This window comes from Daldinia childiae (assembly GCF_008694065.1).
Source record: "Daldinia childiae strain JS-1345 chromosome Unknown Scaffold2, whole genome shotgun sequence".
NCBI lineage: Eukaryota > Fungi > Ascomycota > Sordariomycetes > Xylariales > Hypoxylaceae > Daldinia > Daldinia childiae.
This window is the reverse complement of record NW_022984643.1, coordinates 6,416,436-6,433,947: the sequence shown is the minus strand read 5'-3', so window position 1 is coordinate 6,433,947 and position 17,512 is coordinate 6,416,436. Positions and strand designations below refer to the sequence as shown.

Genomic DNA, 17,512 nt, shown 5'->3' with positions numbered 1-17,512 from the left:
GCCGCCAGCCGACACGGCTAATCACCATCAAGAATGCTCGCAGCAGCGTTCCGCTGTCTCCCATGCAGTGAAAAAAACATCGTGCAGCTCTAGGGGCGTACCTATTCTGTTCATCCGTGCCATCCCGTTCAAAGCCGTAAGTACATGGGTGTAGTGTAGTAATAGAAGTAGTAAGTCATTCCTGCCTGCCGGCTCATTAATCCCCGATCACCTCGTCGTCTTCCATCGGCTCTCCGGCCGCTGGTCTTTCCTCTTCCGAGTCCTCCTCGATGGGATCGTCGAGCAGTTCTCTTCGTCTGAGGTCCTCAACCGTGCCCTCTTCGGGCTCAGGTTCCTCCTCGAATGGGTCCTCTAGTATTATATGATCATCGTCATCATCCTCGATTACTAGCTCCGCGCTGAGCGCAGGCTTCTTCGCGGGCTCCTTGCCTTTAGCCTTAGCTGAGGCCTTCTTCTTTCCGCCTCTCAGTTCGCGAAGGTGGTCCTCGTCTAAATAAGCGACGACATCCTTGTAGTTGTTTCCTAGCCTCGTCTTGTTACGGTTCAGCCGCTTTCGTAGCTTGCCGGCATCTGGCCCAGTATGGTCGATAGTCTTGGCTAAGATGGCAAGGACAAGTTTACCAGTTAGCTCGCATAGGATCTTCTCGGCTTTTAACTCAGCCGCGAAACGCTCTTGTTCCGTGAGCTCCTCATCCTCGTCATCCTCAGGTGGTAGTTCGTCATCTAAGGGGTCTTCGTCGTCTGTAGGTTCGTTGAGTTGCTTATTGGCTCTTTTCGCGTATGCTTGTTCTGCTGCGTCGAATATCGGAATAATCTCCTGAGTGATCAGGGCTGAGGGCATCTCTTCGAGGAGAGGGCGCAGCTTCCTGTATTTGGAGACTTGCGGGTCTTCAATTATAGGTCGTAGGAAAACGAATAGTCCGCACAGATCGCAAGCAGTGCCGACAGCGAAAAGACGGAGATCATCGTTAAATCCTCGAGAGGAGAAGGTTTGTATGAGGTTCGTGACAAAATCTTTACGTAGAAGTACCAGCTGATCAACCTCGGCATCAGGGATATCTGCATCGCTTTCAACAATACTTCGTAATCTCCTCACTTTCCACATGAAGTAAAATTGACATGCCTTTATGGCAAAAGCAACTACCTCATCTTCGGGATCATCCAAGTCTTCGTTTGACTCTGTTAATAGACCACGATGCACGATACTAATAAGGACCTTGATAGCTGGTCGGTCGGAGTCGGTCGATGTCCCCGGGGTTTCAAGGATATCAACACAATCAGAAATGCTAACTAACTTGCTGAGCTTCATTAGGATCTGAGAGAGTTCAGTAAGAGTGGCTCGGTCAAGATTGCCTCGAGCTGAGAGTTCACAAATTTTATCTACACCCCGCAACGAATTAAGGGCATTGTCCCAGAGTGCTGCTATCTTGTTGTCAGTCAATTCCTCAAGCTCTTCGTATTGTCTAGCGTGGATGAATGCTGTTGTTGCTTCGTTAAGAAGCCCCTGGTCAACATGTCGGTTAAATTGAGTGGCGATTTCGTCAAGAAGCTTATCATATGTTGCCGAATTTTGACGCAACTGTTGGAATACCTCTAGATCGAGAAAATGCTCTAACCGGAGTACGATGGCGGCCATCGTAGGGTCCGACCCGAACTTATTCAGGAGACGAGGTATGAGCGCAGCCAGCTTCATACCAGCATCGTCTTGCGCATCTAACTCAAGCCTACCGACTCTCTTCTTATGCCTGTCATGGTCTGCTGATGGCACAAGGCTCTCTCGTACAGCCGCCGCAAGGACCTCGAGCAGAATAGCCTCCTCTCGTGGCTCGGGGGCGACAGCTTTCTTGGTGGCAGCCTCGATTGAGTTAGTTTTCGAACTCGCCCTAGATTTTGTGCTAGTCGAGTGGTCAAAAAGTAGATAGCCGGCAAGGATTTGCCAATTGCTAACTTCGGGAATTTTCTCATAAAGAGCTTGAGCTGCCAGTGCGATTCGTGAGTCTGGTATGTTGGCGTTTACCACGTCCGCTGCTACATCTAATCCGTGCCGTATCTCGTCCTGCTCCTCGTCGAGTTGAGCGTCATATACAGCGAGATTCTCCGCGAGAGCTTTGATGTTGATCCAATCCTTTCGAAGTGAATCATATTCATCTTCGTCTTCGTCTCCGAATACTTCTTCTAGTGCGTCGTTACCACCAATTTCATCCACTTTATTCTCGATGAGCTCTTGAACCAGCGCCGAAAAGAAGCCGACGACAGCTTTACGTATCCTAACTTCGGAATCGAAAAGTAATTTGTTGACCGAGTCGACTTCTTCAGGTTCAAGCATGCCTGACGCGCGTAGTATGTCGACGACGCTAATTGCCGTAACACGAACAGAGACATCAGAATCTCTCGTCGCCATCTCAACAAGGCGAGGTCGAAATCTGTCAATGAAATGGGCCAATTTCTCTGCATCTCGTTTCAGGACTCTTGCTAGCTGCTTGAGAACCTCTATTCGAGTAGAGACTGAAATATCTGACAACAGCCATCCTAAGTATCGTAAATATTCAGGGGCCATGTAGACTGTTGGAAGGGTGCAAATCCAGGTACCGAGAGCTTCGACACACTCGGCACGAATTTTGGGGTCGATATCACGATAGCGGTGCACAAAGACAATATCGAAAAGATCCTTGACTTTGCTGTCGATGAATTCGCGATTTTGATTTGCAGCATCAAGAGCCTTTTTTGTGTTCTCGATGAGATTCTTGTTTTTGCCCCGGCGATTAGACTCGGCTTGTAGAGCCTGGTTCGACTTTGTGATTCGCTCGTCAAGTTGTTCCGTCACTCCAATAAGTGAAGTGAGTATTGCTAACCCTACCGTCGTTGCTGTGTGTCTGAATGGACGCAGAGAAGAGGACGACATAATGCCGACCCATCGTTGGATATTGTCCAATAAATCCTCGTCGTTGTAAAGAACGTCAGTCTGGTGGAGGACACTAATTAAGGATTCGAAAAACCCAATAAGGAGATCTCGAAAGTTTTTACTACTTTTCGCCCTCGAGATAAGAGGATAGTCCGAAATACTTGTCTGTTAAGTGGTATGTCAGCCTATGCACGACATAGGAGTACAACGTTATCCATAGGTAGGTAAGTAATAATAACGCACCTGTTGATAAGCATCTTCTAGTTCTGATAATCTGTTTGCAGAATTATCAGGATCTCGAATATCGTCTTCTGTCAACTGTTGCTCACAGCCTGCCGCAAGTAAAACGCAGTTAATAACTTCCGCTAATGCTTTAGCATCGTCTTGCTGGTAGCGCTGAAACCAGTTCGCAGCGACGTCGTCAGAAGAGTCGCCAGAACCAAATACATCAGCTAATAAGATTATCAGTACACCTAATTGTATCTTGAAGAGTATTATTATCAAGTCAAACCCTTACCATAAAGGCCATCTCCATCAGGATGAACTATAACGACTCTTGCAGTCTTCTTAGGTCTATTTGGAAGCCGAACCGCAGGCGCAAGAGGAGCAGATCCGGTCTCTATTTGCGCACTGCCGTTTACCTTTGCGCGCTTCGCCGCCGGCTTTTTGGGTCGTGGTTTTTGTTTAGACTTAGACTTCTTTGATCTAGAAGTTTGTTCTTCTTCTTCTTCAATATCGTCTTGATCGTCTGGGTCACTAAGTTCCTCTTCGTCTTCCTCGGCGGGAGTATCATTCTCGGCGTCTTCCTCATCGCGATCGCGACCTCTCTTTCGCTTAGACGATGTATGATCATTCTGTGATGAGTTCGCTTCTGGTGAGAATTTCTGAGGTGCTCTCACAACGCGTCCCGATCTTCGTCGTGAATTATCGGGGGCGGACGCGGGAGAAGAGGTCGCGTTATTATCGTCGGTTTCCATTAGGGGCAATCTAGATGGTGACATGTGGAATTGAAGGTTAATGCGATGCGACTATTTCCTCCATGAAATAAATGCGATTACTAGAAATGTTGACTAGGGGGTAGAATTCAGGCGCGTCTAATGGTGGGGAGCGTGTTTGGATCGTTTGGATTCGCCAAAAATGAAAGTCGCCGGATTCCATCTTCCAAGAACTAAAGGTACCTAACCTAAAGTATCTAGCAAGTGGAGCATAGTGTATTCTTTTTATTTGCATTATACCTTATATGCATATAACCCCCTAGTAGTCAATACTTAATAACCAATATTTTACTATATCCAGATTATGAAAGTACGTACCTATCGTACCCCTCCGTCTACCAATTCCCATTAATAGATTTCTCATGTAATGCTATCAAGAATGTCTATTTGTTTATTATAAGACAATAATGTCAACACGATTATATCTCCTGCTAAATTTTATTAGCTCAAATTATTACCTTAATAACTCTTTTTTTTTTCCTTCAGACTAATATATAGTTAACCTCTCCACCGTGTATACTGAAGCCAATATTACCAATGATTTTATCTCATCCGGAGCTTCGAGATAAGCTTCAATGACGAACATTAGTTTCTGGTTAAAATCCTCAAACCTTTTTCTCCCACTAATATGAAATGAACTATTTTCACTTATCTTCCTCCCCACCCTAATCTACTTACGGGATGACCTCCCCGTTTCCAAAGTCGTCATCCCTCCCTGGAGAGGGCCAAATAGTTATCAAGTTATCACCTAACAACGTCTCGACGATTGAGAGTATCACTTATCAATACCCGCTAAAACTTATATCTCCCGCGTCTACCACCGAAACGGGTACCGTGTTGGTGTTCCTCTTATCATATGGTGGAGGACTCGTCGGCGGCGATCAAATTAACCTCTCTATTGACGTACACTCGGGAGCGAGACTCAGCATCGTTACGCAAGGTCACACCAAGATTTTTCGGTCCGTTGCGCCAGACATCGTGACAAGACAGAATTTGAACGTTGAAATTAAAGACGGGGCTGCGCTTTGTCTCTTACCAGACCCTGTTCAACCATTCGAAAGCAGCATATACGAGCAGAAGCAGATTTTCAAGCTGACTTCTGGCGCGTCTTTATGTTTGCTAGACTGGGTCACCCAAGGTCGTACGGCCCGGGGTGAAAACTGGAGTCTTAATCGATGGATTGGACGCAACGAAGTCTGGTTCACCTCCAATACTGCAACATCTAAGGACCGTCTTCTAGTCCGAGATGCTATCATCTTAGATGGTGCGAATAGGCCGATTGGATCTCCCACGCTTCAAGCGTCGATGTATGAACACGCCATCGTGGGCACTTTGATCCTCCGAGGTCCTTTGATGAAATCTATTAGTGATTTCTTTATATCCGAGTTTTCTGCACTACCACGATTAGGGGCTCGAGATTTCCGTAGCGCTGAAGCACGTGAAAAAGACGAAGCAATACTTCAATCTCCTCTCGAACGTTGGCGAACTATCAGGTTAGAGGAGGAGAAAGATAAACGGATACTCTGGTCAGCCGCCAACGTACGTGGTTGCATAGTAGTAAAATTCGGTGCTGCAACCGTTGAAGCTGCACGGAATTGGATAGGGTCGATGCTCCTTCAAGAGGGTAGCATCGAACAGCAGTTTGGTGAAGAAGCTTTGATGTGCGTTCGATGATATCCCGTATCATTTATATATTCATATTTTCATGCTTCCTGCATTGTACGTCGTCGCTAGCAGTTCGATTTTCATTCAATCGCAATTATAGACACAGATAGCCTCTAGGTTAAACAGTTGTCTCTTCTTATCTGCGTGATACCTTAATATCATTTTCTTTCGCATGTGATATTATAGAGGGTAGAAATCAGGTGTCTGCCAGCTGCCAGTCGCTAGTCGCCAGTTGCCTTATCCCATAAATTTAGGATTTAGGATGACTCAGGTACAAAGTCGTGCCCCACCAGGATTCCTTTATTGAATTTAGCTCAACTTGCACTTACAAGAACTTTGCCCCACTAGAAACTTTTCCAATCAGTCTTATTCAAAAAGGCGTCAAATCAAAGATCGAGTTCAGAAATAATAACCTGCATTCAAATACACCTAATTATTTTATTATCCAGAATTACTACTATCAACACTCATGAGATAGTAATAATGCCGCCTCGTGGTTCACGTGGTGCGAGAGGAGGAAGAGGAAGAGGAAGGGGAGCAGCCAGAGCTGGTCATTCATCATCAGATACCACAAGTAGAGCCTCACTTGGCGATGCAGAATCACATCCTGCTGAGAGTTCATCACAACCACAAAACTCTATAGAAAACGACGATGTGGTGGTTATAAGCACACCTTCTGAAGGGACCCCAATTGATAACTCACCGGTATCCGTTCTTCAAAGTGACCCATCAACTATCACGTCAGTAAGACAATCACAGACGCCTAGTGCTACGGCTTCACGGGCCGGTGGTAGATTCAGGCCTAAGAATATCCGGCGAGACGCTGCAGAAAGAGCAAGGCTAGAACAAGAGAGAAACCGTGACTTAGCCGTCAAGATCAAAGAAGAGGAACGGCAACAGCGAGCAGAGGGTCGGAGGGGAAGACGAGGTCGAGGGAGGGGTGATCCATCACAGCGAGGATTTATCAGGAGAACAGTCACCGCTTCCGGCCCATTTTCTGCGATACCACAAGGTACGATTTTCTGATAACTCGACGATGCCCCCCATTAAATAACCAACTTGCTAACTTATAAATAGAGAATGTGAAAGGGAGTGCGGGAGGATGGGGTTGGGGAGCTAATGGCGGCGCTTCTTCCTCAAAAGGTGGGTTTACTTCTCAGTTCAACGCGCTTAGGTATCGGCCTAGACGAGAGAACGAAGATAGAGTCAATATTGACCTTCTAAACGGGACTACGGGTTACGACGAGGAAGGAAAGGCCCTCTATCAGCCTTCCCGTTTCACTAAATCGACCGGAAATCTCCCAGTCGGTCTTCTTAGAACTCACCATGAAGAGGATGAAGTTAAAGTTAAGACTACGGCGGAGCTTGAAGCTGAAGAGCGTCAGTCCTCTGATGATGACGAACTATTCGTTGCTCAAGCAGCTAAGGATCTACGCGAGATCGGTATGGAGGACGATAGCGAAGTCTGGCATGCTGCTCCAAAGAGTCAAGTCAAAGTCAAAGCAGAACCTGGTACGGAACCGGAGGCAATGGACGTTGACATGGCCGACATTCCTGAGGCAGCCCAGGTAAAAGCACCTCCTTCACCAGAACTTAAGAAGAAACCGGTCGCCGACGAATACAGCGCCGCTATTGCACAAAGAAAACGAAAGGAGAAGGCAGCTAAAGACCCCGAGATTCTACAAACTATATACGACCTAGACGCTCAGTTGCAAACGCTTAAATTTGACGACCCCCCTAGTGGCTCGAAGGAAGGCGAGACAGAAGGCGAAAAAGATGAAGGGAACGAGGACGATGAGGCACCACAGGGCCAGGAAAAAGACGATCAGATGTACCTCTTCCAGCTACCTCCTATTCTCCCACCATTGGTGAAGCCTACAGATAGTACGAATGGTGAAGAGCCAGAAGTCGCCGATCCTACGTCTCGCGAGAATACGGGCCCGGCTACTACCAACAAGGTGAAGACGGAAGACGGCAAAGAGAAGGAGAAAGAATATAACCCATTCGCAACTCTCCCACCGGAAGGTGGTCTCATTGGCAAGCTCCACGTGCGCAAATCCGGCAAGGTGGAGTTTGATTGGGGAGGAACAATCCTGAGCTTAGGGATGGGTACGGAAACCGACTTTTTAACGTCGGCTATCATGATGGAGCAAAACATCGACCTGCAGAACCCCGAGGCGAGCACTGGGTTCGCCTGCGGTATGGGCCAGATCCTTAACAAGTTCGTGCTGGCACCTGTGTGGGACGAAGAGGAGGATTGGAATCCTAGTCTCGAGGGCATCGACGGTATCGACAGCCTAGATCAATGATCTTTGGTGCAGTGACTGCGCTTTGTGGATATACCATGTATGTAGATTCTTCACCAAGCCCATTCGAGGAGGCTATGGATTATTTCAAGGTAGCCAGCTACTGTGAAGCTCAAGGCCTTTAAACGTATCAACGTTCTTGGCTACTTTGTATTAAGGCTTCAATTACGTAGCTAGCAAAGAATCCCGGCAGCCTGGTTAGGTAGGAGGTAATTGACTAACTAGGCAAAGGAAACATCAGTTTTGATACCCCGGCCACTTTCTATCATAACAGCCGAACCCAGTTCTTAAAGACCGTATAAGCTACGCGAACCGAACATGTACACAAATATGACTCTTCCACAGTTATCCGTGCGGCCTCGTGCCTAAACTGTCAGTTATCCTAGTCCATACTAGGAGAATTATGTCCAATGTAACGCTAGCCTCACCATCCGTCGCGGGAAGACAGGGAATCACCGACGATCCGGGTTTCTCTAACGCTCGGCGCGTCCAACGTCTAACGCCAAACTATAAGACATAAGATAGGTACCTAGGTTAGGTAGGTATGTATGAAGGACATTTCCTAATATCACCAACAAGTAACGAGAAGAAGTCTCCTACACGTTAGAAATACAAGAGTCGCTGGGTTGGGTACATATTTCTCTCCTAAGAAAAGAAAAGGGGACTACCTATCTAACAACCCAGCTGCTCACTACTTCATATTACAGCAACTAACTATCCACTCATACAGCCATGTCGTTGACCTAGATATATCACACCTATATTATTGTCAGGATAATATTAATAAATACCTATATAGCAATTTTACTCCTTAATCCAAACATGCCGATACCGGCTACGCCGCCGTAATTCGGTTAAAGAGCCAATACCTGGTTTTAATTTATTCCAACGTAAAGTCGGGACTGAAACACAAGTCACTGGTAGTAATAGAATTAGCGCGTCATATGAAATCTCCATCAATTAAGACCATATTTGGAAATACTGCTATTTCTTGATATGGATATTCGTGATGTGCCGTCAAATACTTGAAGCACTGGAGAGATAGTTTAGGTACCTGTTATACGGCCATAATATCACGAGGTAGTCATCTCGCAGTCCCAGTCAAAATTATCGGCAATATATTGTAAATAAGTTTGCGTTTGCTATGTATAGGTAGTTATACGTAACAAATCCCCCAACTACGATAAACATCCCCAGAAGTCGCCTAGTCTTCTCTTGGGCGCCAATTACCCTCGTCTCCTTTATGACCTCAATAGCTACCTAGCTAGAAAGCCTCTTTCAGGCAAATTAGCCCCAAACCTTCCAGCGCCTAATAATGATAATAATAATATAACCCTAAGGGCGGCATAATAGCCTACCCATATACCCCATAGATTCTTTTGTAAGGATATCCAAGACACGATAACCAGCCCATAGCCGAGATTACTCTTCGACAGTGAGAAACTTCCTTTCCTTTTCTCCCGTGAACCCCCTTAATATTTCTACAAGTTTATTTCCCAGCGGCCCAGCCCCCGCCATTAAGCTGATCTATGTTTCAGCCTTTTGGGTATGTCCCGATATAATAACCATTTACACATCTAGAAGAATCGAAAAGGGGAGTAAAAAAATCAAGTCGGCGCTGTGGGTATTCTCGTAGCGAGTATCGTAGTCGTCATCTGAAGGCTTTGCACATTGTAGTTTCTATTAGAATTCGATTGCGTGAATTCATCTTTGGTGATAAGTGGGCGGTAGCGGCAATGGCTTCGTTAGCTGAATTGAGTTCTTAATGCTGTTGTTTTGGGATTGAACGCGGCTGAGTTCAAAAGATCCGTCGTTCGATGAATCTTGTTCTGCTAGCCATGTCTCGTCGCGACTATGAGCTCCCACGGGCACCATAGGTGTCGTAGGTGTCGGTGTCGTATTACCCTCGATGATATACATCTCACTCTTTATATTTATCCTTCTGGATCTACTTCCCATGTATTCTTCTCGTCCATCGTCTTCTTCGATAGGTGCTTCATTTACTCTTGACATGTATGACGGTCGAGATCGATGACTCCTACCGGCTAACGTATCGGCCTCCGAGATCGATCGAGAGCGCCGAGGTATGCTCGGAAGCATTATAGAATCGGATGATGTTCGCGACTGGAAACTCTTGCTCGACATGCTTCCGGCGTCTGATAACGATAAAGACCGCTGAATCTTGCTACCAAACGACCCAGCGACTGGTGAGCGGGACTTAGAATGACCAGTTTCTACGTCTACGAGAGTAACATCGGTAGACCCAAATGCCGGCATCTTGTTCGATCGATTCGTACGCGACATCGGATGGCTATTGCTAAATGGATTCGTTGGGCGACTCTGTCCAGTGGTGCCACCGAATCCCTTGATCTTCCATAGCCTAAGAAGGGGCCTGATAGTAACAAGACTTGAGGCGACAATAGCTACCCCCGGTTCAATTAATGTCCAAACCATCGCATCAGTGCCAGCATCTACATCGAAAACGGCCAGTTAGCATACATAGATCATAGGTTTCATATTCAAAAATCAGAAATTCGTGATGAAAGCCAGACTTACGCAATATATCTGCCATATCAGTGAGATCGGCTAGAAACTTGAGTCGGACGAGCGTAGCGATGCTTGCGAAAACACCCAGACCCAAAACCACGACCACCGTCATTTTAGCTTGCGTAGTCATCTTAACACTCCATAACATAGGAATCGGCAACAATGCGTATAGCCAGTCGGACAGGATACTCATAACACTGAGTGCGTAAGCAGCGTTAACAATCTCGTCGGCTGAGACACATCGAGCGTTGGGGTCCTTCTGAAGAATCGTGTAATCCCATTGAGCACCGATCGGATTGCACTGAAATATATTCCAAAAGAACAAGACTATGCTCCATATGCTGACGATAACGATACTCGCGTAGAGAGTATACTTGTATCGTTTTTGCGTAGCGAGGCGGAGCAGGAATATACCAATACTGAGCTTGATCAGCCACATGTTAAGGACATATGTTGCCGTAGCCAACGCCTGATATTTCAAGGCCTCGATCTCGCTATGCTGGTCTAGCGATGCGTTATGCCTCCCCAATCCATCCCGAACCCCCATAAGAATGAGCGCGCATGATACGGTGAAATTAGCCTGTTCGAATTTAGCACAAGTCCAAGAAATCTAGTGATCAGTGTCGAAGATATAACCTACTTGAGCAGCAAGCATCAACCAGTCATCCCATTGGAAGCCGTTGGTTAACTTAGCACGGACAAATGACCTTAGAGAAACAGATAGCCAGGAAAATGTCAGCATAACAACGGCAGTAGCCACCAGAGCACCGCCATTGCTGTCTGTCGGCGCGTTTGGATCCTGAGCTGCCATGATAGATAGTATCTATCAGGCGCCAAGAAGAGAAGGACTGAAGGGAAACGAACAAAAGGGAAGAAACGAAAAGAAAAGCCAAGATAGAAAGAGACGTTTACAGGACCGGCCAATATGTAGTGTATGTATCATAGAAGAAAATAGTAAAATGTGACCAGCACTACATACGGGGATGGCCTTGTGGGGATGGGAACAATGCGCACTTAGCCAGGCTAGACCACTCTACGGGTCTTATGGAGCATTAGAATAGATAGGGTTCTATACCACATACATAGTACATGAGGTCGAAGATAATGTGTGCCATCTCGGGGTAACCCTGGCTTGGAGAGCATGTCATAAGAGACCCCTGGAGGAGTAGCGTACATACTGAAGCAAGTCGCTCATCATCATCGTGTACTGCCTATTAGGGTAATACCACTGGGTATAAACGGGGACCTTGAAGGGGTTCTAAGATCGTCAGATGTCCGGTGCTACCCCGGGTGAGAGCCGAAGCTAATGTGAGGGTACGCGAATCCGGAGACTTGTAGTCTGCGTGTAGTCTGCAGCTGAGAGAGGATGATGAGACTACGAGCCTCAAACCCATGTCGTCCTATGCAGAGCCTTGTAATAATGGACCCGACATTAAGGAAATTCATGCATACATACACTATTTGGCGAATCCGGTGCTTTGACACGTACCCGCATATGTCATGTACGTAGGCCTTGTACGTATATTAGTTCTTATTGCAGTACTCTGCGACTCGTTATCACAATATGGTATTGTGTCGTAGTAGAAGAAGGTTTAAAAATAAATGAAAAGATGTTGTAAAGAAGAGGGTTTGTTAGTGTCAAAGTCTTCTTCTCGCATATACCGGATATTATGTTATATATGAATATACTATATATAAGGATAGTACTGTATTAAGTAATGTTACACATGTATTTGAGTTGATTTGGTTACGATTTAGTGCGATGGATGGAGTCGATCTTCATCATCTTGATGCAACACAAATTCCCCAAATTGTGTGAGATGAGCTTTGGCACTTCCCCTTCCACTTTGACAACTTCGCGACTACATAACCCTAACAGCAAGAGACACTACATGTACGTAGGTATGTACGGATTGCATATAATTATAGCTTCACTACTCGGATATGTCCCCCGAAGTAACGCTAATATAATGTCAAAACTAGAAAAGTCTAGAACTAACGAGTCGCTATATGAAACGAAAAAACTCACTATTCTTATTCTCACTAACTATTCACTACTAGGATAGGGAATATACCAAAAGCTTGTTAGTTAGTATTGTTTTGCTAAGCTCACGAACTATCGCGACACTAGCAAAACCAAGGTATTTTTTATTAACAAGAGCAGTCAGGGGCATTGCACCGCCTACATGCATTTCGCTGTGGGTTTCTTCGACCCCTAGCTTCGATTTTTCGCAGTCCGGCAACTTACAGCCCGGGATTAAAATGGTTATAATGGGTACATACCTATTCTACTATGTACTAGCATTCAGTTCGGTTAACTAAAGCAGATCAGCAGAAAACTTCATCTATGAAGCAGTAGCTTTACTGCATGACTCTCGATTGAGAATATTTAAATTTTAATTCTCTAAAGCGGAGTCTTGGAGGTAGAATACCAACGGGAACGGACGCGATGGTTTGATGATGTCTACCACGTTATCCTATATCTTGGAACCATAAGCCATAACAGCACTCCCTATCACATACCCCGCATGTTTCATCTTTTTTCAAACATCCTTGAGGACTTTGCGTTTAGGATACTAGATATCTAGCTATTATGTAGTAGGTAGTGATGTCTATCAACGAAAGATCAGTAACCCCCAAATAGCATAAGAGATCATAGGTAGCAAGGGAGAGAAAGGGTAGGTTGACGTCTGAGAAAGGGTTTCTAGCAAGCTTCTATTGCAGTTCATCGTCCCAGTTCCTTCCAATCACGTACCTCATACGTTTTCTATACATGTTTCACAACTCTCAGCCTTGTTTAAGGGATCGTATCCAGGTCGTGACGGGGGGGATCCTTCGTCCCAACCAACATTGACGACATTTCGAATCCGGTAAGAGGCTCGCAAGGTACCAGTAAAGAAGTCTCCTTGGAACAACCCACTACATTACACATCTAGCGAATCGGATGATTCGTCACGCCTTGAGCTCAGATGAGCCAGACTCTGGCTCGGGTCCATAACCGCACCTTACCGGTAGCAGCTAGTCCGCACCGTAGACTCGGAATTCATGAAGTTGGCCACGATGGAATCACAAATCTTCCAAGCTACGCCAGCCTGCGAGTCATTAGGTGCTTGGCCTATCGACATCACATTTCGATGTTATGTTACAATCAAAAGAGCTAGACTTTAGAACTTAACATTGGTGTTATCCCACGAGAATATGAAAACCTTCCTTTCTTGGCGAATATGGCCGAGGTCTCGACGAGTCAGCTCCATTTCTAGATATTTCGGTCCGTCGATAGGAAAACATGATTCAAGGATAAGGTCCGCCCGCTCCAGCCATTCATACTCCGCTATCGAGCTCTGTCTGTCGGCAATAGTCACCGCAACACATGATGAACCTAAATAGTTAGAAGCAAAAGACACATGGTGGGCTAGCAGACTAATAGGTATGCAAGATATCGGATCTATTCTCCGGTTCAGCATCCACGTCATCCTCCATTACAACGATACTACCTCTAAGAAAACCCGGCCTTCGCGTATAATTGGCCAGTACGGATGGTCAAGTCAAAGTGAGGAGTAATTCATATCGAATCGACGCGAGCTTATAACCTTCTCTCCCATTGGGCATCTAGAGACACAATCCAATCGCGTAGATAAATCATTGCATAAGAACAGAAAATTTGCAACGTGTCGTCAGACTCTTTCGGCCACAGTTTCATAGTGTTCGCTTCGAGAAATTGACGAATAGAAGAACAGATGCTGCAGTTTCGAATAGTAACATCACAGCGGCACTTGTATGCATGCGAATTGGAGAACAACATAACCTCCTTCCTTCTACATAGGTTATAGATTATGCCTCGCAGGAATCCCCCGCGAATAGTAGTATTGAGCGAGAAGAAAGAAAAAAAATAGAAGGTTGCGGAATCTCTTGTTACGCAATCCTCTAAATCCATCACACAAGCACAAGCACAAGCAAGCACAAGCAAGCAACTCTCAAGAGAGATAGAAGTATACTGGATAAAGTATTATGATAGCACCAAAACAAAGTCATATGCATTTAAAGACTGATATGTACTAAGAGCGCGCATTGAGATGGACGCGTTCCCCCTCATGCTCCATAATCCCAGCATCAATGCCTACCTTATGTATTGCAAATGCTTCCTCTCACCTATCACAGCTTGTCAACCTATTGGCATCTAGCGTAACCCCCTAACCTAATCAGCACTTAGGGTTACTCATGGCGTCGTCGCTCAAATATACTGTCCACCAGTACGGCGCACACGAGCTGCAACGGCTAGGGGTCTGGGACCTCGACGTCGCTGATAAGACTCATACTAAATATTGGATCGTGTAATTCTCACTTACATACTATAAGTTAGGTACCTAGTTATAGACACCACGCATTAACTAACACATACCGCTTTCCCCGCAGCTAGATTCATCCACGGCGGCGCATGGCGCGACCCTCGCGTAGCGCACGACACCTTCGCGCCGGTCATAACGCGCTTCCTCGAGAGCAGTAGTACCGCCGGTGGATCTACCGGTAGCATCCCTGTCGCCGCCTTCGCCTCCCTCGATTACCGTCTGAGTCCGCACCCGGAGTTCCCGCAGGACCCGGCGACTACGCCACCGGACCGCTTCCGCGGCGCCAAGCATCCGGACCATCTCGATGACGTGCGCGCCGCGCTCGCGTTCCTGCAGAACCGGTTCGGCTTTGGGAGCAGGTATGTGCTTGTTGGGCACTCGGCCGGCGCGTGTCTTGCCTACCAGCTGTTGGCGGGATTGTCTAGCATCGAAGACGTTGAGGTGGAATTCCCCGCTGCTGTGTTTGGCGTCGAGGGGATCTACGATATGACGGGCTTCAACGCGCGGTTCGGTGGCGGGTATGCGGGATTCCTAGAAGGGGCGTTCGGGCCTCAGGATAGATGGGATGAAGCGGCGCCGATGAAGTGCCCGGGGAGCTATGGGGATTGGTACCCCGGAGGGTTGGCTGTGCTGGGGCACTCGGTGGATGATGACATGGTGGATATGCCGGAGACGGATGGGATGGCGGAGAGACTGAAGAAGGATGGGGTTGAGGTGTTGCTTGTGAAGGATCTTACGGGGCCGCATGATGATGCTTGGCAGGATGGCAGAGGAGTTGCTAGGATTGTGCTGCGGGTTTTAGATATTCTACGGGAGAGGGCTAGGGAGTGAGAAGATGGTATAAGAAGGCTAGAAGTAGTGTGTATGAATAAGCGAGATAGGGGACAACAAGCTTGTAGATATGAGATGCAATCGAGAAAAGCAGCGCATCTCAGTTCCTCCATATGTCACTTCTGCCCCATCTCATAGTTAATAAGTTTAGCTTGATATGCTGCCGCAGAGGTTAACATAGGAAACAAATATAGTTTAATCGTAGTTATCACAGTCAGGTCGGTGGATTAACATCATTGGCTACATAACTAGCACAGACGTGCTCTACGACATTTAAAGAAACCCCTTCGAGGCTAATCATCTAGGAGCCTACAGGTTGCTGTTATGTTTCTATATCGCCTTGACATAGTAGGGTTTGCAGTGATCATACTACCTGGATAGCACTAATATGTGACATCTTATGCATGTGAAAGTTAAACTACCTATGAAACCTAAGTAGACAGCCCCAAGGTAATTCTGCACCTGGAGATAATCACTCACAACACAAAAGTTATAATCATCGCTTTCTCGTCCATTTATAGGTTCCCTGGTCCTTGTCTATCATAAGAATAAGGAAATATCCCTCTAACGAAGGTTTGAACTATATGATGGCTAGGATACGTAATTAAGTAGCAATGTAAGAGGTAAAGTGATCTGTATTTTTCTTTCGGCTGGAACTATACTAAAGACCATAATTGCTTCTCATAATATAGACATATCGTCTCTTTCATTTCGAATATCCAACATCGCTGGGCTTATATAGGTACCTAAAGTACGACGGGTATGATTCGAAGAGTCTCGATAACTATAAGTTTCTACATGCTTTATAACAGTGTTCAAAAACTCACCTACATCCAGGTATTCTAGCCGAGGGATGATAAGTTAGAATTGCCGATTAGTTAGATTAAAAGCCATCATGAATATCCTACGCCTTGGAAAATATCCCTCCCTCATAGCAATCCTCTCTAGCTGGTGAAATTATATGTGTGGTAATTATAAATGATATCCATCATTTTAATAAAATAAAATAAAATAAAATAGGGAAGCAGTCTTTCCCAAGAAGGAATATCTTCTATGACCACACCACCACCACCACCAACTATCAGATCCACACAACAGACCAGTTCACTTGACCTCTACTCAGAGGACTGACTATGCTGTAACTTCCATCTTCTTCTCCGCAAAGTAGATTTCCTAAAAGCGACCCCCCCTCCCCTTTTAACATTTACCTCGGAGGCTCCCTACCCACCCGACCTACCCACATACACAGTCCCCAGCCATAGTACACCATCTCCCAGCACAATATCTCCAGAATCCACCTAATCAACATATACAATACCTACCTACCTACCTACCTACCACTCTCAAAAATACATAGCTTAGGTAGGTACATGTACAAACCCGCAAATAGCCCACACACCATGTCTCGGACATACATACATACGTATTAGGCGCGGTCGACACCAAGTCGCAATTAGGCGCGATAGACGCATTGGTGGCGAGTGCACTTACGCACATAGTGAACATATATATATATTGCTTGCATACGCGCCGGAACGCCAGTACTCCGCGTATCTCGTTTCGGACGACGTGAAGGGAGAGGTGGCGAAAGGGGAAGAGGATGTTGTGTCGTGGAAAAGAAATATCGTAGAATGACGGACATAGCAAAGTAGAAGTAAACTCGATGTGTATATAGGTCACTGCGAAGCAATATACTATGAGAAGATCATATTGTTTTGCGCGTGTTTATGTAGTTAGGTATATTGCGTTCCGTTCAAGTTCCGTACTATGGCGTCGTCTAGTCTAGGTTAAACATAGTTCTACAAAGACGATCGTATCCAATCCCGTCCAATCCATCCTCTGCTAGTAGCGCCACAGTTCTCTAAGTAACCTAGTCTACCAGCTGCGCATAACACGCAAATTCGAAAAACGCGTAGTGAC

The 17,512-nt window shown here is 46.0% G+C and overlaps 4 protein-coding genes across 4 annotated transcripts; 2 read left to right on the top strand and 2 right to left on the bottom strand.

Moving 5' to 3' along the window:
• Positions 1-196: 196 nt before the first annotated feature.
• GL218_02577 (Cohesin subunit psc3) lies at positions 197-3,879 on the bottom strand (the record flags this gene model as incomplete). Its single annotated transcript, XM_033579104.1, has 3 exons — positions 197-3,067; positions 3,146-3,354; positions 3,420-3,879. 3 exons carry the CDS (start codon positions 3,877-3,879, stop codon positions 197-199), a joined length of 3,540 nt encoding a protein of 1,179 aa, XP_033439140.1.
• A 699-nt stretch (positions 3,880-4,578) lies between these two features.
• On the top strand, positions 4,579-5,571 carry GL218_02576 (putative urease accessory protein ureD-like; the record flags this gene model as incomplete). The annotated part of the gene is made up of 1 exon (XM_033579103.1): positions 4,579-5,571. One exon carries the CDS (start codon positions 4,579-4,581, stop codon positions 5,569-5,571), a length of 993 nt encoding a protein of 330 aa, XP_033439139.1.
• Positions 5,572-9,906: 4,335 nt separating this feature from the next.
• GL218_02575 (putative integral membrane family protein) lies at positions 9,907-11,226 on the bottom strand (the record flags this gene model as incomplete). Its single annotated transcript, XM_033579102.1, has 4 exons — positions 9,907-10,024; positions 10,063-10,339; positions 10,425-10,995; positions 11,056-11,226. 4 exons carry the CDS (start codon positions 11,224-11,226, stop codon positions 9,907-9,909), a joined length of 1,137 nt encoding a protein of 378 aa, XP_033439142.1.
• Positions 11,227-14,633: 3,407 nt separating this feature from the next.
• GL218_02574 (Kynurenine formamidase) lies at positions 14,634-15,592 on the top strand (the record flags this gene model as incomplete). Its single annotated transcript, XM_033579101.1, has 2 exons — positions 14,634-14,746; positions 14,833-15,592. 2 exons carry the CDS (start codon positions 14,634-14,636, stop codon positions 15,590-15,592), a joined length of 873 nt encoding a protein of 290 aa, XP_033439141.1.
• Between the last annotated feature and the right edge of the window lie 1,920 nt (positions 15,593-17,512).